Source organism: Colletes gigas, unplaced genomic scaffold (assembly GCF_013123115.1).
Source record: "Colletes gigas isolate AHSC1104 unplaced genomic scaffold, ASM1312311v1 Colletes_gigas_Sc00015, whole genome shotgun sequence".
NCBI lineage: Eukaryota > Metazoa > Arthropoda > Insecta > Hymenoptera > Colletidae > Colletes > Colletes gigas.
The window spans coordinates 2,310,545-2,333,449 of NW_025106644.1; the positions used below are offsets into that span (position 1 = coordinate 2,310,545).

A 22,905-nucleotide genomic window follows, 5' to 3' on the forward strand; every position below is an offset into this window, starting at 1 on the left:
AAAAAATTATTACACAACTTTTCTATAGGGCGCCAAACAAAATTATTAAAAATCAAAAACGAATCTTAAGAAAAATTGGCAGAGGGGAAGTCCCTAAATTTTTCAACAAAAAAAGAAAAATTTAAAATCGTTCTAAAAAAATTATTTTTGGTTGCAGGGGTCAATTGCAATCATTTTTAGTGAATACTTATACCCTTGAAATCCTACTCACTTGCGAGAAAAAAAATATGAAAAATCAAGAATTCGAAAGAAAGATTACAAGATAATTACAAAAGAACATAAAAACTTTATTATGGTCCATAATATCAGGTATAGCAGTTACACTTATGAAATATTATTAGAATATTTGCGGCACTCTACAACTACGTAATCATGTAAATAACAATACATTTTTTACATTGCTTTTCTTGCTTGATCTTATTTCGTCTATTCGTATTGCCATATAATACGTAACGTACAATCTTTCCATTGCAACGCGTACAATCACTAGTTCGCCGCAATTTTGTTCGACCCATCGGCCAGAAAGTATAGTACAGGCCTCGATGGACGGTGGACGGACTATACAATTGCGGCCAATAAAACGAAAACGTTAACGTTACGAAACGCGCGACAAGCAAAAATTTATCTTGTAAATGATTCGTTAAAATACTATATACATTAATACTCTAAAACTACCAGGAGACTAACAGCAGTATATTACATCGACGTATTCATCCTGCGCGCAGTCTCGAACAAGAATGCCGAAAAATTGTAAATTACACCGGTTCGAAGTCGTAATGGATCTACACAGCGATATAATCGAAGCTCCGCGAGAGTTCGTTGTACGTTTTATTCATCTCGTTCTCGATACAATCGTCGCGGTAAGTGGAACGACGAGATTATGCGGTTATTCGTCGGGCATGACAAGACTAACGAAAAGGAAAAGGAAATACTGAATTCAGTCTAAAGAATAAGAATAAATTTCTCGGTCGTTGGTTCAAGATCGCCGCGGTAAGCGCGCGATTAAAAAGGCAACGCACGCGTGAATCGTTGCGTGACGTTGGGACGTTCTTGGATAGAAAAAAAAACTCGGAACGAAGGACAGAGTCTATATCACGGAAACGGACTCGTCCGTCTCTACGGCAGTCTTTTTGTCGTCGCTATCGTCGTTAGCCTGTTCATCGGAGACTAGAGACACGTCCTTCGGCAGGACCAATGATTCCTCGCCGATCGGCGCGGCCGCCTCGACTAGATTCTCGACAGAGGCCGCCACCGTCGGCTCGTCGTGGCAGAAGCTTCTGCGCAGTGACTGCTGGGTCCTCGCAGTACCTCTCCTAATGCTACTACGAAGTAAATTCGCTACGTCGACCGCGGTCAGGTTCGAGCTGCTCGACACGGTGGCGCACTGTCTCGTACGAGTCCTCTCGAGCGTCGAATGGGTACGCTCGACCGCACGCGGCGTCACCACGCCGATCCTCGTCGATCTGTCGATGGTGTTAGGCCTGTGTCTCTCCATCGCGTTGCTCCGTGCGTTCGCGACGGAGATCTCTGTCCTCGCCTCGGCGATGTGGATCGCCACGTCCTGCGTCTGTCTGCCTTGATTCATTTCCACGAGGACGGTCGCGTAGTCCGGTGGCGGCGGTTGCAACGCTGGCCTCTGCCTGGGCGTGCTGCTCTCACCCAGCACGTTCGCTATTCGTCTCACGCTTCTTCTGAAGCTCTGTCTCAGCATCTTCGCTATCCTAGCCCCTGTGGCTGTCGTGTAACTGGGCGGTGGCGTGTACTTTGGCGGCGGATCCTCGAACGGCACCTCCGTGGTCGCAGTGACGATTCCATTACCGTGGATGCTGGTACTAGTGTCGTTCCCGATATGCGTTTGAGCTGTTCTAGGGTCATCCGGCTCCAGAGAGGGTCGGTACAGCAGTTGGATTCTCTGCAAAACGTAGTTACCGTCAAGGTGTGTTCACTGTTCAATGTTTGAGGGGATATTCCCTGGTCTAGGCATGCAATTTTTAACACTTTATCGACCGGTAGCGGTTGATTAATCGGCTATCGGTCGGTAAACGCCGGCCGATAAAACAGTTGATTAATAGGCTATCGGTCGGTAAGCGTTAGCCGGTAAAACAGTCGATTAATAGGCTATCGGTCGGTAAAGTGTTAAGAGACTGTACACTGTACACGGATTCACCCATTGCAAATTGAATTTAGAGACGGGTCGCGATAGGCGGTGAAAGTTAGGAGGAAGAGGAGTATGTTCCTAACGGGGTAGTGATATTTAGTAACTAAGTAGTGTTATTTTAGTTTTATTGTCTTCTGTAATAGGTTAAGGTTAACTTCAATTTTAGTTGCAAGCGTCGGCTGAAGGCGAGGTTAGGATTGCAGGAGAGGTAAGGGGAAAAGAAGATGATGAAGGGGGGGAGGAGTTAAAAGAGTAGAAAGGAGGGGAATAACTGGAGCAAGAAACAGGAAACAGGTAGAAGAAAATAGAGAATTTAAAAATTAAAAATAGAAGATAAATGGTGTTACTACTAAAAATAGAAGAATTGAATTTAATCTGCAAAACAGTTTGCACGTTTGTTAGCGTGTTCAATGGTGCAGGACGATTTCGAGCATGCTGTGAGGTTAGAAATGAGAACTTACGCCGTTACACTGCTCGCAGTGATTTACGTTAACTGCCACTTGATTGGTCTTAGCACAAACAAAGAAGGCGGTCGTGTTAGTGGATCAGGAGACAAATTTCGGAGTATTATATCGCACTTGATATCGACAGTTGCAGGAAAACATAAGGTTTTATCTTTGTTTGCTCTTCGATATCCAATGGTGACACATCTCTGTGGGCCTTTAGAGCAACATGCACAGCGCATGCGTTCATTTAACACCAGATTGCCCAAAGGAAGCCATTTTGACTGCTTTTGGGCGATATAGGTATATACTAAGTTTCAGTCTTTCTAGCGTTGAGAATACTTCCATGCATATTGTTCTAAAACCCGAGAAGCTTATGTCGTTTTGTCACATCGATAGTCCAGGTTTACCAAAGCTCACTGGGATCCTTACATCAAATATATCGGGTGGGCCGTTGTTCAGATAACGACAGGTCTGTATGATAGCCACTGCAGGTATGGTTAGTATCGGTATCAGTTGAATGATGGCTCCGAGTTGCCTCGAGAGCACCGTCCAGTAATCTCTGGCAGTCCGTCGATAAGAGTAGAGCTCACGGAATCCGGCGTTTTTGAATACCGTGATGCTGAGAACCTGTTGATTAGATAATCGTTTGACGTGGTTCTGCGATTACTGGTCATAGTATGATGACTCACCATGAGAATGACTGGTAGCACGACGTTCCACGTGAACGACAAGAGTGGTCCAGCCCAGTGCCTGAGACACCGACCTGTAGGTGGGAACAACTCTGCAACGACCGCCTCTCCGCTGTGAGGTCGTCCCCGCACCGCGAACACAGCACCGACTTGCACCAAATATAAGATCATTATCCACCACGAGCCACCAATTGTGTAATCCAGATAGTACACGATATGTATGCCCACCTGGGAACAGAAGTAACATCACATGTGGATTTGATTGCAGGAAGAGGGACAGTGTATTTGCCCAGGTGTGGGCATATGCTAAGACTGCAACTTTTGCCTCAAGAATTCAACGTGTTTTACTACTAAAAAACTCTATCAAAAACATTCCTTTACATTCCACTATAATCTGAAACAGTATCAATATATCTGTGCAAATAGTGTTATTTGGAGTACACTCAGGGCCCCATGTATTTACTTTGTTCTTTCTGTCAACGATTGTATCAGCCACTCCATCGCTCACGACACTAGAGACGACGCGGAAGCGCTGGTTTTTATATCCCTCACTTGAATGTCCAGGAACAACGTGTCGTCCTTAACATACCCGGTGTACCGGGTCAAGGTCGTATGAGGAATGAACATATAAATTCCGGAGTCTCTGTCGACGTTCTGGTTCGTTCTATCATAGCCAACAGCCTTGACCAGCTTCTTCACGTCGTTTGCAGGGTTTTCCTGGTTCCTCAAAGCGACGGAGGCTCGGAGGACGCAGGGCCAGTCCAACAGAGGGTCCCACTTTCCATTTTCCACGCGAAGGCAGCCTATTATGTGGCGATCTTTCCACTGGCCTATACCGTTCAGGAACAACTCCAGCCTCAGCGTGTACCCGTACTCCTTGTTGGAGAATCTTGGGCTGTACAGCGCGCAATCGCTCTCTTTGGCGTCGGACATTTTCTCTTTGTAACGATCGATCCTCCAGAGGAGCCTACCATTGGTTGGAAACTGCTCCTCGTGTTCCTGTTCACATGGACACTCCACCAGCTCCGCAACATTGGGCTTGGAGCTCTCTCTGATCAGCTCTTCCAGATACTTCAGGTTCTCCTTCGTCTGAAACTTCAGCCCTTTGATGGTGCACTTGTGCTCGTCCACCACCGACGTCTGCTTGCGTACTTCTTCGCTGAGAGCGTCGACTTTCTCAGCGAGAGCCTTCTGTTGAGACGTCAGCTCGTTCGAGCTCTTACACCTCATCTCCAGCTCCAGCTTGAGGTCGTGGATCAACTGTTGCTGTTCTTGCCACATCCCGCTCACGTGGGCGCTCTCCTGCGCCAGATACGTCTTCAGATCTTTCAGCTCTATGCACCAATCGCCCAGCACCTCGTCCTTTTTGCTCTGTTCATCGGTGAGCTCGACGTGCAGCAGCTTCAGTTGCTCGGAGATCTGTTGGAAGCTCAGTCTGGTACGGTGCTCCATGTCATCACGACTAGATTCCAACGTGCTCAATCGCTGATTCAAGGCAGCGTTCCCCTGACGACACTCCCCCGTCATTTCCGCCGCTTGGAACCGCAAGATGTCGATGGCCTCCTGCTGGGAGTGCAGCAACTTGAAACACCGAGACACGTTAACTTGAAGGTTCTTGCGTTCCCTCTCCTCCTCGTTCAACGCGGAGCGAAGCAACGTCAAAGCTGAGAATATTTTGTTCCTCCATAAAGTGTCTTGGACCTCGCTTATCTGACTGTTCCTCCTCGAACCGTTCCTATTACAAGTCCCTCGATGGTCCTCCATGTTCCTCCGTGGCACGTAAACGCCACACTTGTAGGCACATTCCTCCAAAACCGAGCCACAATGCTTCAGGTGATCGTTCAGGTACCTCTCCTCCAAAAAATCGTTGCAGAAGTAGCAAGGTACGCTTCGACGTACCACGGAATTTACGCGGTTACTCATCTTCAATCAACGACAATGACTCTAGCGATACTGACGAAGCGCCTCGCTTGTTCTTAGACTGATAATCGTTATCAGAGCAAATAAAATATTATGGGGTATATCTGATAAGTACTCCGATTACCACGCGATAGCAACGACTACGCTCCACTTTGAAAGGCTAGTTTATTAGAGAATATTTATGTACCTCGGTGGCCAAGGGTAGGCCCAGTATGTATGCACAAGCGCAGCTGAAGAAGGTGATGGTCGTTTCCCAGAGTTTCATCACTTTTGTGTTGATGGCCATGATCCCGGTTATCACGCAGTGCCATATTGCCAGCTGTAACACCAGAAATTATGTAGCTTATTATGTTTGTTGAAATGAGCTCTTATTATGAGCCTTAAACCGAATGATTCTATCTCTTGCCACGGGCGTTCCAAGAGGATTCAGGCATCTGTGTGCTTAAAGACTTGGATCTTGGGTATTATTTGCGTTTGAATACATATTGCATGTACCTGTTGAGCAATTCCAAAGAGAATCAGCACAAAGTAGAAGAGTACCGCCCAGAATGGTGACACTTGCTCTGTGCCGAGCAATGCCAGCGTCGCAGGGACCAATTCGGTGGAAAGTCTCAGAACTTGATAACCAGATTCTACGCTGGAATCCGCGCCGGGACGAATTACACGCTCACCGACGATAAACGACGCGTGGGCCATAAATCTCTCTGGTGTGCTGCTGTATCCCGGCGGTGCTGGCTGATTCACGTGCCTCATAAACACGTACGATGATATTCTTTCTGAAATAGAAACTATCTTTAAATACAATCCTCGGTCAGAGTCCCATCTTTTGTCTTTCCAAACTATCCAGATGATACAAACGATGAAAGAAACTAATTAACGCTATTATCTGTAAGTACAACAGCCAGGAATGAACCCTGATGAAAGGGAAACCTTGTACCAGATACATTAAGTATTCCAGCCTAGACGTCAATTGTTTTAATGCTAAGTTTCAGTGGAATCTCTTTTGTCGAACATGCTTTCATGATTTTCAACCGTTTTGTCTACTAAAAATGAACGATCTAATATTTTGTTTACCAGTTAAGGGCTAAAAATAGACTCCGAACCAGTCAGAACCATTAAACGCGGACAAGAAATTATGCACCTGTTGGCTTCACTTACCGAAGGAACTCGGAATGTAAATATACCCGTGATGCTTGAGAATCTGCACGCAAGTGTTCGCCAGAAATGCCGCGAGTAGGAGAACCACTATCGTTAGCACTATCACGAGGCTCGTGTCCCGTTGCAGAAGATGCTTGTGCTTGTTGTGCGCAGCTATCTGGAAAACCGATATTCCGTTCGAGTTTTTTTCCGTTATTCGAACACGCGTTTATGGTGTCCGTGGGGCAATTACCTGCATGGCGGCTGCGCCTAGTAATCCCCAGGTGAGGAAAACCTCGATGGACGCCGCCACCCACGATTTCCCGTTTATGAAGAACTCGGTCCCCACGGTGGCAGGAAAAAGCTGATGTATAGACCCTGGAGGCGTGAGGCCGAGCAATTTTGTGCACAGCACCAGCGTGCCAAACACAGGCACCAGTGTGAAAACGTACACCACTTTACCATAAGATCTCAAGCCTGAAATTTTAATAAGATCAAATAGAATTTAAACATTGTACGTCTGCACAGAAAAGAGTAGATAGAACAGTGTTTTAAATTTGTTTCGAGGAACTAGATTTGTAACGTTAGTGTTTGGTGGCAATGTAGTTATATTTAATTGCTACGAGTACTCTGTTTTGTAAGTTTCGATGAAGGAAACGCAACGAAAACACTGTTCTCATACGAGTTTCCTTCCTCCTTAGTTACATTTGAATGTTTCTGGTTTTAACCCCTTAACGCTCATATTTTTCGGGCTAACCAAGAATGATCAGTTTTCTTTATTGGATTTGTTTCTAAAACTGCGGTTTTTGTTAATTACAATGTTGTATCCGACGTATAATTTGAAGGAAAACAAATATTATCAACCCTTAAACCATTAGATTAAACAAATATCGTTTTTCAAAGCAGTCAGACTCGGGCATGAACGTTAAGGGGTTAAAGTGGGAGTAAGCGAGTTTATTTGCATGCACTGTTTCGCAGGAATGATACCGTAGTGTTTACAAGGTGTATTTATAGAATAAATGAACTTGCGGTGAATCATGGTGTTTTTAGAGGGAATGCTAGTACCTTTGCTCAACGAAACGAACACGATCATCCAAACGACGGCCAAGTTGAAAGCTACTTGAAATTTTAACGTCACTACGCCGGAATCCGACTCGTGCAATTGCTGCCTTTGCAACACCACTCCGCTAAAATAATCCGGCACAGTTTCGTACAGTTTGTTCAAGGTGCTGGCGTTCTGCGCCGGCTTGTCCTCCCTGTACAAAGAAAATGGCTCTGCCCAGCGGTACTTGTCCTGCTTCGTTATGAACGAATCCCTGGAAAAATAAAGAAATTTGTCGATGCAATTCAGTAACTCTAAATACAAATAGTAACTTTTTCTTTGAGCTTTTGAAAATCCTCCATTTAGTCAGGAGTAGATACAGTGAGATAATTACATTAATGTGTCTTTATTCAATGCATACTAATTATAAATAAAAATATTTACTATCAACAAATTATACATATTTGAAAATGACACACTGAAATCATCTGTCAATTATATATTGGATTGTACTTCTGCTTCTGTTCATAACTTGACAAATTTCATTATAACTTTTTTTATTTTTATAGCGATAAATAACCAAGTTTCGTTCTTCAATAAAAGTTTGTTTCATTTTTATTATTTTACACCCACTGCACACTAATTTATGGACTTTGCTTAGTAAAACAAGCAAACAAAGGGCTACCAACACTACATTTAAAAAACATGGGGTATTCCCCGAATGATTACAGTCGTACCAACTTGTACGATTTTTAGTGACTGGTGATTTCGGTACGTTATTTTTGAATGTGTTTAATTCCTTGATTACAGATAAAGTTTTTCATTTATAGCCATCTAGTGTTAAATAAAAACATTAGTATACCTATATCTAAAATATTTTCATCGTAAATGCATAATATCAACGCTCAAAAAGAAAATGGCCGTACCTGAAGTACACGAACATCCAGGACACCCCGACTATACTGTAGGTACCGATAAACGCTTGTGCAATTAACAGAGCTATACCGACGCCCTGGAAAAGGGGCGAAATTTTCCACATATCCACGGATCCAGCCGCTAATCTTTGCCCGAGGCACACGTGCAACGTCAAAAGTGGAATGCCCAATATCAGAGACAAAATCAGGAACTGTACAATGAAATTTACTGGAAAGAGAAACAGAGAACGTATGTTTTTATTTTGTCCTTTTTATTTATTTCGACTCAGAGACTTAAAACCGAAAATTATTTCGGGATCGTAAATATACCCGACACTGAAATAAAACCGTGATTAATACCGGTATTTTCCTGGTTTTCTCGATACCGATCTCTAGCCTCTTAAAATGTAAATAAATAAACTTTCATTTTTCTTTTAATTCACTTTTCTATTATCAGAGTGCGTTTCAGACTCGTAATTTATCGTGTTTAATAATAAAAGATGATATCAAGATGATCGATAATTTTCGACGAAGAAAACTACGCACGCCTACGCTGGATGTCATGATCGTTGAATCATCTCTCAAAAAGGTGATAATCGGGCTCTGTGCAAGGTCTCGAGAATGTGTAACTTGTTACTTTACGCGTAGAAATGTTTTTAAAATAAGGAAAACTAACAATGAAAACGCAAGATATATATTTTCGTGATTATTACAAATTGAATTTGCTAATATTTTCTGGACCATTCTCGTTTATTTCCATACCTCGATTTCTATTAGGCGTTCTAGCAGACGTAACCGGAAAATATCGATATAATACCGGTAGTTTACGTTTCGTTCTAAGTCCCTGTGGCAATCTATCTTCCGGGACTCACCTCCAAATTGTATACTAAGGATAGAGAATCTACTTATATTAAAAAGACCAAGGGTGCAACTAAGGCACGCTAACGCAGGACTAAGAGCGTGTGGCCACTTCCCCAATGGATTCGCGTCCTCGTCGTCGTCCTCTCCTCTGTCCTCGTCCCTGTCGACGTCTCTTTGCCTTTCGCATATCCTGAACAAACAATAAACAATTTTGGCTCGTTAATAAACAATTGTCAATATCGATTTCAATTCTTGTAGCTGAAAAATACAAAGAAAAAAGGAAAGATTGTATTCTTTCTAAAGGCATATGTAAAAAAACAAGATGGCGTCTTCTCTCCAAGTGATACACGGAAAGAGCAAGATGGCGCCTGATTTGAGATGTTAAAGGAAATAAATCTGGACAGAACTTAAGAAATATGAATTTACAATCAAATTTTTACTGTTTGGATTTATTAATAAATAATTATCAGTATTGATTGTAATTTTTGTAGCTGCAAAATGCAAAGAAGAAAGGAAAGATTGTATTCTTTCTAAATAATAAGTGAAAAAACAAGATGGCGCCTGGTTTGAGATGTTAAAGTAAATAAATCTGGACAGAAACTCAAGAAATGTGAATTTAAAATAAAATTTTGTACTGTTTTGTAAATAAATAATTATCAGTATTGATTGTAATTTTTGTAGATGCAAAATGCAAAGAAGAAAGGAAAGATTGTCTTCTCTCTAAATGATACGTGAAAAAACAAGATGGCGTCTTCTCTCTAACAAACGATAAACAAGATGGCGCCTGGTTTGAGATCTTGAAGTAAATAAATCTGGACAAAACTCAAGAAATATGAATTTACAATCAAATTTTTACTGTTTTGGTTTGTTAATAAATCATTGTCAATATTGATTTTAATTTTTGTAGCTGAAAAATACAAAGAAGAAAGGAAAGATTGTATTCTTTCTAAATGATACGTGAAAAAACAAAATGGCGTCTTCTCTCTACGTGATACATGAAAAAACAAAATGGCGCCCGTTTTGAGGTGAAATTTGAATTTAAAATCAACATTTTACTGTTTAGGTTTGTCAATAAACAATTGTTAATGTTGATTTTAATTCTTATAGCTGTAAAATACAAAGAAGAAAGGAAAGATTGTATTCTTTCTAAGGCATATGTAAAAAAACAAGATGGCGTCTTCCCTTTAAGTGATACACGGAAAAACAAGATGGCGCCTGGTTTGAGATGTTAAAGGAAATAAATCTGGACAGAACTCAAGAAATATGAATTTACAATCAAATTTTTACTGTTTTGATCTATTAATAAATAATTATCAATATTGATTTTAATTCTTGTAGCTGAAAAATACAAAAACGAAGGAAAGTTCGTATTCTTTGTAAATAATACGTGAAAAAACAAGATGGCGTCATCTCTCTAAGTGATACATGAAAAAACAAAATGGCGCCCGTTTTGAGGTGAAATTTGAATTTAAAATCAACATTTTACTGTTTAGGTTTGTCAATAAACAATTGTTAATGATGATTTCAATTCCTATAACTGTAAAATACCAACAGTGAAGAAACAATTGTCTTCTTTCCAAGAGATGCATAAAAAACCAAACTCCATGAAATCTGAGTTTAAAATCAAACTTTTACTGATTTGTTTTGCTAATGAGTCAATTTGTTAACATTGACTGTTATTCTCGTAGCCGTAAAATGCCAAGTAAATGTATTTTAGTTCGATGAATTGCAGATCATTTCTTAAGCAGCCCGTAAAACGAAATGAAGTATTGCATAAACATTAAACACCGCGTTAGTTGTTGCTGGCGCGTGCTTATCGATTCCCGATAACACTGCGTAAAATAATCATGCTGGAGGCCGTATCGATCAGTCGTAAAACTGGGTCGAACGTAAATGTATCGCATTTGTCATCGTTGTCGAAGATAATTCACGGTCGATCGAGACCTCGTTACGACAATCGATTCCATACCAGGGCATCTCGAACTGCGAGGTAAACTCGAATCGATGCTGAATTCAAGTCAAAAACGATTCGATATAAATTTATCTGATCCAAAAACAATTCTTTTTATCAAATCTTTTCATTTCAATCGACTTGCAATAAATTTTAAAATATGTATTTACTAGGTTACAGATGTTCACATTTCGTAATTAAATTTTCTTTATTTAATTAAGATTTTTTCCCCCGTATTAGGAAGCAGAGTGGAATGTGGTTGGTGATTTTTTAAGATCATTTCTTAAGGTTTGCCTCGTAGCGATAGTGTTAACGATTCGAAAGGTTTAAATGGCCGCCATTTGCGTCGAGGCGGTAGAATGCAAGTTACGATAAAATAAAGCGCGCAATGGTTAAGCAAACCGTGGATTACGAGCTAAGGATCTCACGGTAGTGTCGATAACAGATCGAGGATCACGGGTGTACCGTTATCGGGGGAATAGAGAGGCGAATGCTTAAGAGAGGCCGAGCACTCCTACGTGGATCCACCTTAAAGGCGCAACTGGACCTTGTTTCGATCGAGGAATACGGAAACTTAGCGTCTACGTCGCCTTCGTTGCGCCAATCTTAGTCCTTCTTGACGTTTAAGACGACCATACGTGAATTATTCATACGAGTATGAGTAAGGAGATCGCCGCGATCCCGGTTAACGAATCCTTGTTATCGCGAAAACCCCCTTGAAACTCTAGCTCTGGCAAACCATTCTGCGCCATTTTTGTTTTATGTACGGTTCCACGCATCGACTACTCGAGTTATTAGCGTTTACTTTGCAAATTAAATGCAATTTCAAAGCTGTGTTTCGTCGATGAAAGTGATTATTCACAGCTAAAGGGGGTTCCCGAAAAATTCACATTTTTGAGATTTTATAAAAGAAAAACTACTGGAGATATCAGGTTTAAACTTTGCACCGTTATTTATACGTATCTCACGAAGTTACTTGAATTTTTTCATCTGAGAATGTGTAATAGTTTTAAAGATGGCGGCTGCTTGAGTGGTCGTGGTAAGAGGTATGTATGGAAAACCATTCCGCGCCATTTTTGTTTTATCTACGGTTCCACGCATCGACTACTCGAGTTATTAGCGTTTACTTTGCAAATTAAAAGCAATTTTAAAGCTGTGTTTCGTCGATGAAAGTGATTATTCACAGCTAAAGGGGGTTCCCGAAAAATTCACATTTTTGAAATTTTATAAAAGAAAAACTACTGAAGATATCAAGTTTAAACTTTGTACCGTTATTTATACGTATCTTACGAAGTTACTTGAATTTTTTCATTTGAGAATGTGTAATAGTTTTAAAGATGGCGGCTGCTTGAGTAATCGTGGTAAGAGAAATGTATGGAAAACCATTCCGCGCCATTTTTGTTTTATCTACGGTTCCACGCGTCGACTACTCGAGTTATTAGCGTTTACTTTGCAAATTAAATGCAATTTCAAAGCTGTGTTTCGTCGATGAAAGTGATTATTCATCGCTTAAGGGGGTTCCCGAAAAATTCACATTTTTGAAATTTTATAAAAGGAAAAATACTGAAGATATTAGATTTAAACTTAGCACCGTTATTTATACGTATCTCACGAAGTTACTTGAATTTTTTCATCTGAGAATGTGTAATAGTTTTAAAGATGGCGGCTGCTTGAGTAGTCGTGGTAAGAGGAATGTATGGAAAACCATTCCGCGCCATTTTTGTTTTATCTACGGTTCCACGCGTCGACTACTCGAGTTATTAGCCTTTACTTTGCAAATTAAAAGCAATTTTAAAGCTGAGTTTCGTCGATGAAAGTGATTATTCATCGCTTAAGGGGGTTCCCGAAAAATTCACATTTTTTAAATTTTATAAAAGAAAAACTACTGAAGATATCAAGTTTAAACTTTGCAGTGTTATTTATACGTATCTCACGAAGTTACTTGAATTTTTTCATCTGAGAATGTGTAATAGTTTTAAAGATGGCGGCTGCTTGAGTAGTCGTGGTAAGAGGAATGTATGGAAAACCATTCCGCGCCATTTTTGTTTTATCTACGGTTCCACGCGTCGACTACTCGAGTTATTAGCGTTTACTTTGCAAATTAAAAGCAATTTTAAAGCTGTGTTTCGTCGATGAAAGTGATTATTCACAGCTAAAGGGGGTTCCCGAAAAATTCACATTTTTGAAATTTTATAAAAGAAAAACTACTGAAGATATCAAGTTTAAACTTTGTACCGTTATTTATACGTATCTTACGAAGTTACTTGAATTTTTTCATTTGAGAATGTGTAATAGTTTTAAAGATGGCGGCTGCTTGAGTAATCGTGGTAAGAGGAATGTATGGAAAACCATTCCCGCGCCATTTTTGTTTTATCTACGGTTCCACGCGTCGACTACTCGAGTTATTAGTGTTTACTTTGCAAATTAAATGCAATTTTAAAGCTGTATTACATCGATGAAAGTGATTATTCACAGCTAAAGGGGGTTCCCGAAAAATTCACATTTTTGAAATTTTATAAAAGAAAAACTACTGAAGATATCAAGTTTAAACTTTGTACCGTTATTTATACGTATCTTACGAAGTTACTTGAATTTTTTCATTTGAGAATGTGTAATAGTTTTAAAGATGGCGGCTGCTTGAGTAATCGTGGTAAGAGAAATGTATGGAAAACCATTCCGCGCCATTTTTGTTTTATCTACGGTTCCACGCGTCGACTACTCGAGTTATTAGCGTTTACTTTGCAAATTAAATGCAATTTCAAAGCTGTGTTTCGTCGATGAAAGTGATTATTCATCGCTTAAGGGGGTTCCCGAAAAATTCACATTTTTGAAATTTTATAAAAGGAAAAATACTGAAGATATTAGATTTAAACTTAGCACCGTTATTTATACGTATCTCACGAAGTTACTTGAATTTTTTCATCTGAGAATGTGTAATAGTTTTAAAGATGGCGGCTGCTTGAGTAGTCGTGGTAAGAGGAATGTATGGAAAACCATTCCGCGCCATTTTTGTTTTATCTACGGTTCCACGCGTCGACTACTCGAGTTATTAGCCTTTACTTTGCAAATTAAAAGCAATTTTAAAGCTGAGTTTCGTCGATGAAAGTGATTATTCATCGCTTAAGGGGGTTCCCGAAAAATTCACATTTTTAAATTTTATAAAAGAAAAACTACTGAAGATATCAAGTTTAAACTTTGCAGTGTTATTTATACGTATCTCACGAAGTTACTTGAATTTTTTCATCTGAGAATGTGTAATAGTTTTAAAGATGGCGGCTGCTTGAGTAGTCGTGGTAAGAGGAATGTATGGAAAACCATTCCGCGCCATTTTTGTTTTATCTACGGTTCCACGCGTCGACTACTCGAGTTATTAGCGTTTACTTTGCAAATTAAAAGCAATTTTAAAGCTGTGTTTCGTCGATGAAAGTGATTATTCACAGCTAAAGGGGGTTCCCGAAAAATTCACATTTTTGAAATTTTATAAAAGAAAAACTACTGAAGATATCAAGTTTAAACTTTGTACCGTTATTTATACGTATCTTACGAAGTTACTTGAATTTTTTCATTTGAGAATGTGTAATAGTTTTAAAGATGGCGGCTGCTTGAGTAATCGTGGTAAGAGGAATGTATGGAAAACCATTCCCGCGCCATTTTTGTTTTATCTACGGTTCCACGCGTCGACTACTCGAGTTATTAGTGTTTACTTTGCAAATTAAATGCAATTTTAAAGCTGTATTACATCGATGAAAGTGATTATTCACAGCTAAAGGGGGTTCCCGAAAAATTCACATTTTTGAAATTTTATAAAAGAAAAACTACTGAAGATATCAAGTTTAAACTTTGTACCGTTATTTATACGTATCTTACGAAGTTACTTGAATTTTTTCATTTGAGAATGTGTAATAGTTTTAAAGATGGCGGCTGCTTGAGTAATCGTGGTAAGAGAAATGTATGGAAAACCATTCCGCGCCATTTTTGTTTTATCTACGGTTCCACGCGTCGACTACTCGAGTTATTAGCGTTTACTTTGCAAATTAAATGCAATTTCAAAGCTGTGTTTCGTCGATGAAAGTGATTATTCATCGCTTAAGGGGGTTCCCGAAAAATTCACATTTTTGAAATTTTATAAAAGGAAAAATACTGAAGATATTAGATTTAAACTTAGCACCGTTATTTATACGTATCTCACGAAGTTACTTGAATTTTTTCATCTGAGAATGTGTAATAGTTTTAAAGATGGCGGCTGCTTGAGTAGTCGTGGTAAGAGGAATGTATGGAAAACCATTCCGCGCCATTTTTGTTTTATCTACGGTTCCACGCGTCGACTACTCGAGTTATTAGCCTTTACTTTGCAAATTAAAAGCAATTTTAAAGCTGAGTTTCGTCGATGAAAGTGATTATTCATCGCTTAAGGGGGTTCCCGAAAAATTCACATTTTTTAAATTTTATAAAAGAAAAACTACTGAAGATATCAAGTTTAAACTTTGCAGTGTTATTTATACGTATCTCACGAAGTTACTTGAATTTTTTCATCTGAGAATGTGTAATAGTTTTAAAGATGGCGGCTGCTTGAGTAGTCGTGGTAAGAGGAATGTATGGAAAACCATTCCGCGCCATTTTTGTTTTATCTACGGTTCCACGCGTCGACTACTCGAGTTATTAGCGTTTACTTTGCAAATTAAAAGCAATTTTAAAGCTGTGTTTCGTCGATGAAAGTGATTATTCACAGCTAAAGGGGGTTCCCGAAAAATTCACATTTTTGAAATTTTATAAAAGAAAAACTACTGAAGATATCAAGTTTAAACTTTGTACCGTTATTTATACGTATCTTACGAAGTTACTTGAATTTTTTCATTTGAGAATGTGTAATAGTTTTAAAGATGGCGGCTGCTTGAGTAATCGTGGTAAGAGGAATGTATGGAAAACCATTCCCGCGCCATTTTTGTTTTATCTACGGTTCCACGCGTCGACTACTCGAGTTATTAGTGTTTACTTTGCAAATTAAATGCAATTTTAAAGCTGTATTACATCGATGAAAGTGATTATTCACAGCTAAAGGGGGTTCCCGAAAAATTCACATTTTTGAAATTTTATAAAAGAAAAACTACTGAAGATATCAAGTTTAAACTTTGTACCGTTATTTATACGTATCTTACGAAGTTACTTGAATTTTTTCATCTGAGAATGTGTAATAGTTTTAAAGATGGCGGCTGCTTGAGTAGTCGTGGTAAGAGGAATGTATGGAAAACCATTCCCGCGCCATTTTTGTTTTATCTACGGTTCCACGCGTCGACTACTCGAGTTATTAGCCTTTACTTTGCAAATTAAAAGCAATTTTAAAGCTGAGTTTCGTCGATGAAAGTGATTATTCATCGCTTAAGGGGGTTCCCGAAAAATTCACATTTTTGAGATTTTATAAAAGAAAAACTACTGGAGATATCAGGTTTAAACTTTGCACCGTTATTTATACGTATCTCACGAAGTTACTTGAATTTTTTCATCTGAGAATGTGTAATAGTTTTAAAGATGGCGGCTGCTTGAGTGGTCGTGGTAAGAGGTATGTATGGAAAACCATTCCGCGCCATTTTTGTTTTATCTACGGTTCCACGCGTCGACTACTCGAGTTATTAGCGTTTACTTTGCAAATTAAATGCAATTTCAAAGCTGTGTTTCGTCGATGAAAGTGATTATTCATCGCTTAAGGGGGTTCCCGAAAAATTCACATTTTTGAAATTTTATAAAAGGAAAAATACTGAAGATATTAGATTTAAACTTAGCACCGTTATTTATACGTATCTCACGAAGTTACTTGAATTTTTTCATCTGAGAATGTGTAATAGTTTTAAAGATGGCGGCTGCTTGAGTAGTCGTGGTAAGAGGAATGTATGGAAAACCATTCCGCGCCATTTTTGTTTTATCTACGGTTCCACGCGTCGACTACTCGAGTTATTAGCCTTTACTTTGCAAATTAAAAGCAATTTTAAAGCTGAGTTTCGTCGATGAAAGTGATTATTCATCGCTTAAGGGGGTTCCCGAAAAATTCACATTTTTGAAATTTTATAAAAGAAAAACTACTGGAGATATCAGGTTTAAACTTTGCACCGTTATTTATACGTATCTCACGAAGTTACTTGAATTTTTTCATCTGGGAATGTGTAATAGTTTCAAAGATGGCGGCTGCTTGAGTAATCGTGGTAAATTTGTTCACTATCCTGAATTTTTTTCGCAAAAATGGGTAGGATTTCAAGGGTATGTCTAATGATGAAAAATGATTACAATTGATCCCCACAACTAAAAATAATTTTTTCAGAACGATTTAAAATTTTTCAATTCAGCCGAAAAAATTTGTCCACCTTCCTGAATTTTTTTCTCGGAAGTGCACAGGATTTCAAGGTTATGTCTATTCACCAAAAATGATCGTAATTGCCCGCTGCCACCAAAAATAATTTTTTTAAGCCGATTTGAAATTTTTCAATTTCGCCGAAAAAATTTGTCCATCTTCCTGAATTTTTTTCTCGAAAGTGGGTAGGATATCGTGGGTATGTCTAATGACCAAAAATGATTGCAATTGATCCCCACAACTGAAAATATTTTTTCCAGAACGATTTGAAATTTTTCAATTTCGTCGAAAAATTTGTCCACCTGCTCGAATTTTTTTCTCGAAAGTGAGTAGGATTTCGAGGGTATGTCTATTGACCAAAAATGAGTGTAATTGATTCCCCTAGCTAAAAATAATTTTTTTAGAACGATGTGAAATTTTTTTTTTCGTCGAAAAATTTGTCAACCTACTCGAATTTTTTTTTCTCGAAAGTGAGTAGGATTTCGAGGGTATGTCTAATCACCAAAAAGGGTTATAATTTACTCTTACAATTAAAAATAATTTTTTCAGAAGGATTTGAAATTTTTTAATTTCGACGAAATAAGTAACTATTTGAAACGTCAGGTTTACACTTTGCACTGTTATTTATACGTATATCACGAGGTTGCGTGAATTTTTTCATATGAAAATGCATAATTCACTACTTCAGTAGTCGTTGCAAAAAGAACATATAAAAAATTCAATTAGTAACAAATTTACTACGTTTAATATTCAATTAGCATGTTAAAGTTGCAAAATAACCATAATCGTAACACAATCGACATAAATTTAGTCACCATTTCAATTTCTAAATCTGCAAAATACATCAATTTCGTTTCCTCTTCAAGTTTCCAATATGGCCGCCAATGGCGTCCTTGACTCGTCGCGATCCCGATCGTGCATTTAACGAATTCATACATGTCATCGGTGCGAGCAACTTGAAAAACTTGCTATACATAACGATCGTCTGACAATATGCGTATCATTTGCTTCTCAGAAACAGCGCGATAAATAAAATGTCTAAAACTTTTGAACCATTAAAAAATTAAGACATTTTCTATTTTTTATGTTAAATTCTCAAATATCGTACCATTTATAAACCATAGTCGATTAAGAAAACTCGAATGATACTTTTCCCCAACTTCTCGTGATTCTGTTTTATCAAAACGACCGAATAAACCGCGCGAAAGGCCGAAAATGCGAAGGCTAGCCACGAACTCGCGTGGAACGGAGGGCCGAAACGAGATTGCCTTATCGATTAATCGATAAACTGACCGCTTCTAATGACCACGATACCTTCGTCGGCGTGTACTAATAATGCACGCGATTAGAAACACGCGAACGGTTAGATTCAGCGCGATAAGGGGCAAGACCACTGCAGAAACCTGAAATAAAGCGTTCTTGCACGTTTCTTTTTTTTTTTTATAAAAAAGCAATAATAATATTCAAGAACGTTATTAACCACGTCGTTGAGTATTAAAAAAAGAATATTTATTCAAGAATTGTGCAAAATAACGACGTTGGAGCCATTCTCGCGAGGCGTGTTTCGAATTTGAGGGGCAAATTGCTCGCCAATCGCACAAAAATTAATATTTTAAAAATCCCCTGTGTATTTCTCTAGCTATACTCATGTAGATTGAGAGAAAATTTTTTGTTTTTATTTTTAGATGCAATGTTAGTCACACTGGGTACCGCAAATCGTCTCAAATTCGAAACATGCCTCGTGAAAATGGCTCCAAGTGTTGTTATTTTGCAATATTTTTGAGTAAATGTTTTTTTTTTAACACTTAACAACATGGTTGATGGCATTCTTGATTACTATACTTTTATTTTTCCATTTATTCGAAAAAAAAACGCTTTATTTTAGGTTTTTCAGGCTTCTGTTTAGGATGAAGTTTCGAAGCTCAGGCGAAATTGTGAGAAAGAGTCATGATAACGTTTTTTCTTTTTTTTTTAAGCAGAAAACAGTTCCAATGTACGTGCATTCTGCCGTGTCACGTCTCCAGTATGATAATTGGTTGCTCGCTGTATCCGCGATCGAATCGAGAGGCTTTCAAGGCGAACAGCGGCGAATTGGGAGACGATCGACGATCTCGAGGGAAGGGAAACGTTCGAGCACGGCGACAGAAAATCCTGACTGCTCGGGAAATCGTATAAATCAGCGATGGACAGCAAACCGACTTTTCCCGATTCTGAGAAAAGATCACGCGGCTCGGAAAATTATAGGTAACTTGGAGAACTATGAAGAATTTGCGTTTCAAAGTCTTGTGGGAAAACAAAAGTAACTTTTCTGTAAAATAAAGTAAGGAAAAGATACTAGAATTTTGTGGTCAGATGTGTGGATTATCTGTATGGTTTGAGTATGCAATGAATGAGATTTATGTTTCTTTTTTTTTTGAACATCTTGTATATGTCTGAATTGGAAAACAGGAAATTTAAATTGAATTTGAAATATTTTTTTAAAAATAGTAGTAAAAGAATTAGGATATATGTAATTAGTAGACTGTGGATGTTGATGCATATATTTATGTTTCTTTTGTTTTGGACACACTATAAATGTCTGAATTGGAAAACTGGAAATTCAATTTGAACTTGATATATTTTTTAAAAATGGTATTAAAAATGTTAGAATATAGTTATTTGATTGTGGATGTTAATGCATATATTTATATTTTTTCTGTTTAGGACACCCTATGAATGTTTGAATTGGAAAACTGGAAATTTAAATTGAATTTGAAATATTTTTTTAAAAATAGTATTAAAAGAATTGGGATATAATTAGTAGACTGTGGATGTTGATGCATATATTTATATTTTCTTCTATTTTGAACACCCTATAAATAATTGAATTGAAAAACTGGAAATTTAAATTGAATTTGAAATATTTTTTTAAAAATAGTATTAAAAGAATTGGGATATAATTAGTAGACTGCAGATATTTATGTTTCTTTTTGTTTTGGACACCCTATAAATGTCTGAATTGGAAAACTGGAATTTTTATTTAAAATTGAAATATTTATTAAAACATAGTATTAAAAGAATTGGGATATAATTAGTGGACTGTGGATGTTGATGCATATATTTATATTTTTTCTGTTTTGGACACCCTATAAATGTTTGAATTGGAAAACTGGAAATTTAAATTGAATTTGATATGTTTTTTTAAAAATAGTATTAAAAGAATTGGGATATAATTAGTAGACTGCAGATATTTATGTTTCTTTTTGTTTTGGACACCCTATAAATGTCTGAATTGGAAAACTGGAATTTTTATTTAAAATTGAAATATTTATTAAAACATAGTATTAAAAGAATTGGGATATAATTAGTGGACTGTGGATGTTGATGCATATATTTATATTTTTTCTGTTTTGGACACCCTATAAATGTTTGAATTGGAAAACTGGAAATTTAAATTGAATTTGATATGTTTTTTTAAAAATAGTATTAAAAGAATTGGGATATAATTAGTAGACTGCAGATATTTATGTTTCTTTTTGTTTTGGACACCCTATAAATGTCTGAATTGGAAAACTGGAATTTTTATTTAAAATTGAAATATTTATTAAAACATAGTATTAAAAGAATTGGGATATAATTAGTGGACTGTGGATGTTGATGCATATATTTATATTTTCTTCTATTTTGAACACCCTATAAATGATTGAATTGAAAAACTGGAAATTTAAATTAATTTTGAAATATTTTTTAAAACATAGTATCAAAAGAATTGGGATATAATTAGTAGACTGCAGATATTTATGTTTCTTTTTGTTTTGGACACCCTATAAATGTCTGAATTGGAAAACTGGAATTTTTATTTAAAATTGAAATATTTATTAAAACATAGTATTCAAAGAATTGGGATATAATTAGTGGACTGTGGATGTTGATGCATATATTTATATTTTCTTCTATTTTGAACACCCTATAAATGATTGAATTGAAAAACTGGAAATTTAAATTAAATTTGAAATATTTTTTGAAACATAGTATCAAAAGAATTAGGATATAGTTAGTAGACTGTGGATGTTTATGCATATATTTATGTTTCTTCTTTTTTTGGACACCCTATAAATGTCTGAATTGGAAAATTGGAAATTTCAATTGAATTTGATATATTTTAAAAAAATGAAATTAAAAATGTTAGAATATAGTTATTAGATTGTGGATGTTGATGCATATATTTATATTTTTTTTGTTTTAGACACCCTATAGATGTCTGAATTGGAAAATTGGTAATTTAAATTAAATTTGATATATTTTTAAAAAATGGGATTAAAAATGTTAGAATACAGTTATTAGATTGTGGATGTTGATGCATATATTTATATTTTTTCTGTTTTTTGGACACCCTATAAATGTCTGGATTGGAAAAACTGGAAATTTAAATTGAATTTGATATATTTTTTAAAAATGGTATTAAAAATGTTAGAATATAATTATTAGATTGTGGATGTTAATGCATATATTTATATTTTTTCTGTTTTGAACACCCTATAGATGTCTGAATTGGAAAATTGGTAATTTAAATTAAATTTGATATATTTTAAAAAAATGGTATTAAAAATATTAGAATATAATTATTAGACTGTGGATATTTATGCATTTATAAGAAATTCTAATCCTCAAAAAGATGCAGAATGCACCTAATATGCAAAAATATACAAAACATTTCATTAATTCTATTATTAAAAACATAAATTTGTATAAAGATTTACAGTCTAATAATTATAATACAAATTCTATTATAAGGTTTGGTTGAAACATGTGTCTGTAAAAGAGTAGGTGGAAATAGTGTTAATAGATTAATAAACAATGTATTAATGTCTTAATTTAAATATAATCATTGGTATTCTCTATTATTCTATTTAAACATTTATACATTATGTAGAATTATAATCTGCGAAGATTAGAATCTTGATGCAGTATAAATCTCATAAATTATAAATGAAATTATAAAAAATTGTTTATGATGCAAAAGGTGTTGTATTTAGTTTATTTGACATTTTTGCATTTAGAATTGGACCTCAGGAACATATTTAAAAAAAATTATAATTTGAGAAGATTATAATTTTGATGCAGTAAAATCTCTTAAATTACAAATTAAATTATAAAAAATTTTTTATGATGCAAAAGATGTGTTTCTAATTTATCGTACACTCGTTGGTAATTTTAGTAATTGATTGTATTGCGTATCCATTAAATTGTTTAAGAATTTCAAGGCTGAAAGCGAACATCTGTTCGCAGATGTTTAGTTTTTTTTCGATTTCTCGCGTTTACACCAAAACCCCACGTGAATTCGACAGGTAAACATTACTTGGGCTGCCTGAGGCAAACATTTGCTCGAGCTAGATACACTTCGTGGCAGTTGACATTACACGATTAACGTCAATATTATTATCTGCGCGAAAAAGTAAACCAAACAA

General features: G+C 36.8%; 2 protein-coding genes across 4 annotated transcripts in view; both read right to left on the bottom strand.

Moving 5' to 3' along the window:
- Positions 1 to 301: 301 nt before the first annotated feature.
- The window catches only part of LOC122399726 (sodium-dependent transporter bedraggled), a 56,090-nt gene continuing 33,486 nt past the window's right edge, over positions 302 to 22,905 (bottom strand). For 2 of the 3 annotated variants that reach the window (XM_043400623.1, XM_043400624.1), the window contains exons 4-14: positions 9,179 to 9,357; positions 8,319 to 8,535; positions 7,416 to 7,666; positions 6,604 to 6,827; positions 6,372 to 6,528; positions 5,709 to 5,989; positions 5,401 to 5,532; positions 3,294 to 3,521; positions 3,034 to 3,231; positions 2,620 to 2,667; positions 302 to 1,912 (exon numbers count right to left, since the gene is read on the bottom strand). In XM_043400623.1, the coding sequence (XP_043256558.1) occupies positions 1,088 to 1,912; positions 2,620 to 2,667; positions 3,034 to 3,231; positions 3,294 to 3,521; positions 5,401 to 5,532; positions 5,709 to 5,989; positions 6,372 to 6,528; positions 6,604 to 6,827; positions 7,416 to 7,666; positions 8,319 to 8,535; positions 9,179 to 9,357 (2,740 nt within the window). In that variant the 3' untranslated portion in view covers positions 302 to 1,087. The remainder of the gene's footprint in view (positions 1,913 to 2,619; positions 2,668 to 3,033; positions 3,232 to 3,293; positions 3,522 to 5,400; positions 5,533 to 5,708; positions 5,990 to 6,371; positions 6,529 to 6,603; positions 6,828 to 7,415; positions 7,667 to 8,318; positions 8,536 to 9,178; positions 9,358 to 22,905) is intronic. The other variant, XM_043400625.1, reaches the window with a different exon arrangement.
- On the bottom strand, positions 3,605 to 5,349 carry LOC122399727 (TNF receptor-associated factor 5). Its single transcript, XM_043400626.1, has one exon. It carries the CDS (start codon positions 5,214 to 5,216, stop codon positions 3,798 to 3,800), a length of 1,419 nt encoding a protein of 472 aa, XP_043256561.1. The 5' UTR covers positions 5,217 to 5,349; the 3' UTR covers positions 3,605 to 3,797.

Coding starts and splice junctions, on each gene's coding strand:
- LOC122399727 (XM_043400626.1), bottom strand. CDS start 5,216: ATGAGTAACCGCGTAAATTCCGTGGTACGTCGAAGCGTACCTTGCTAC.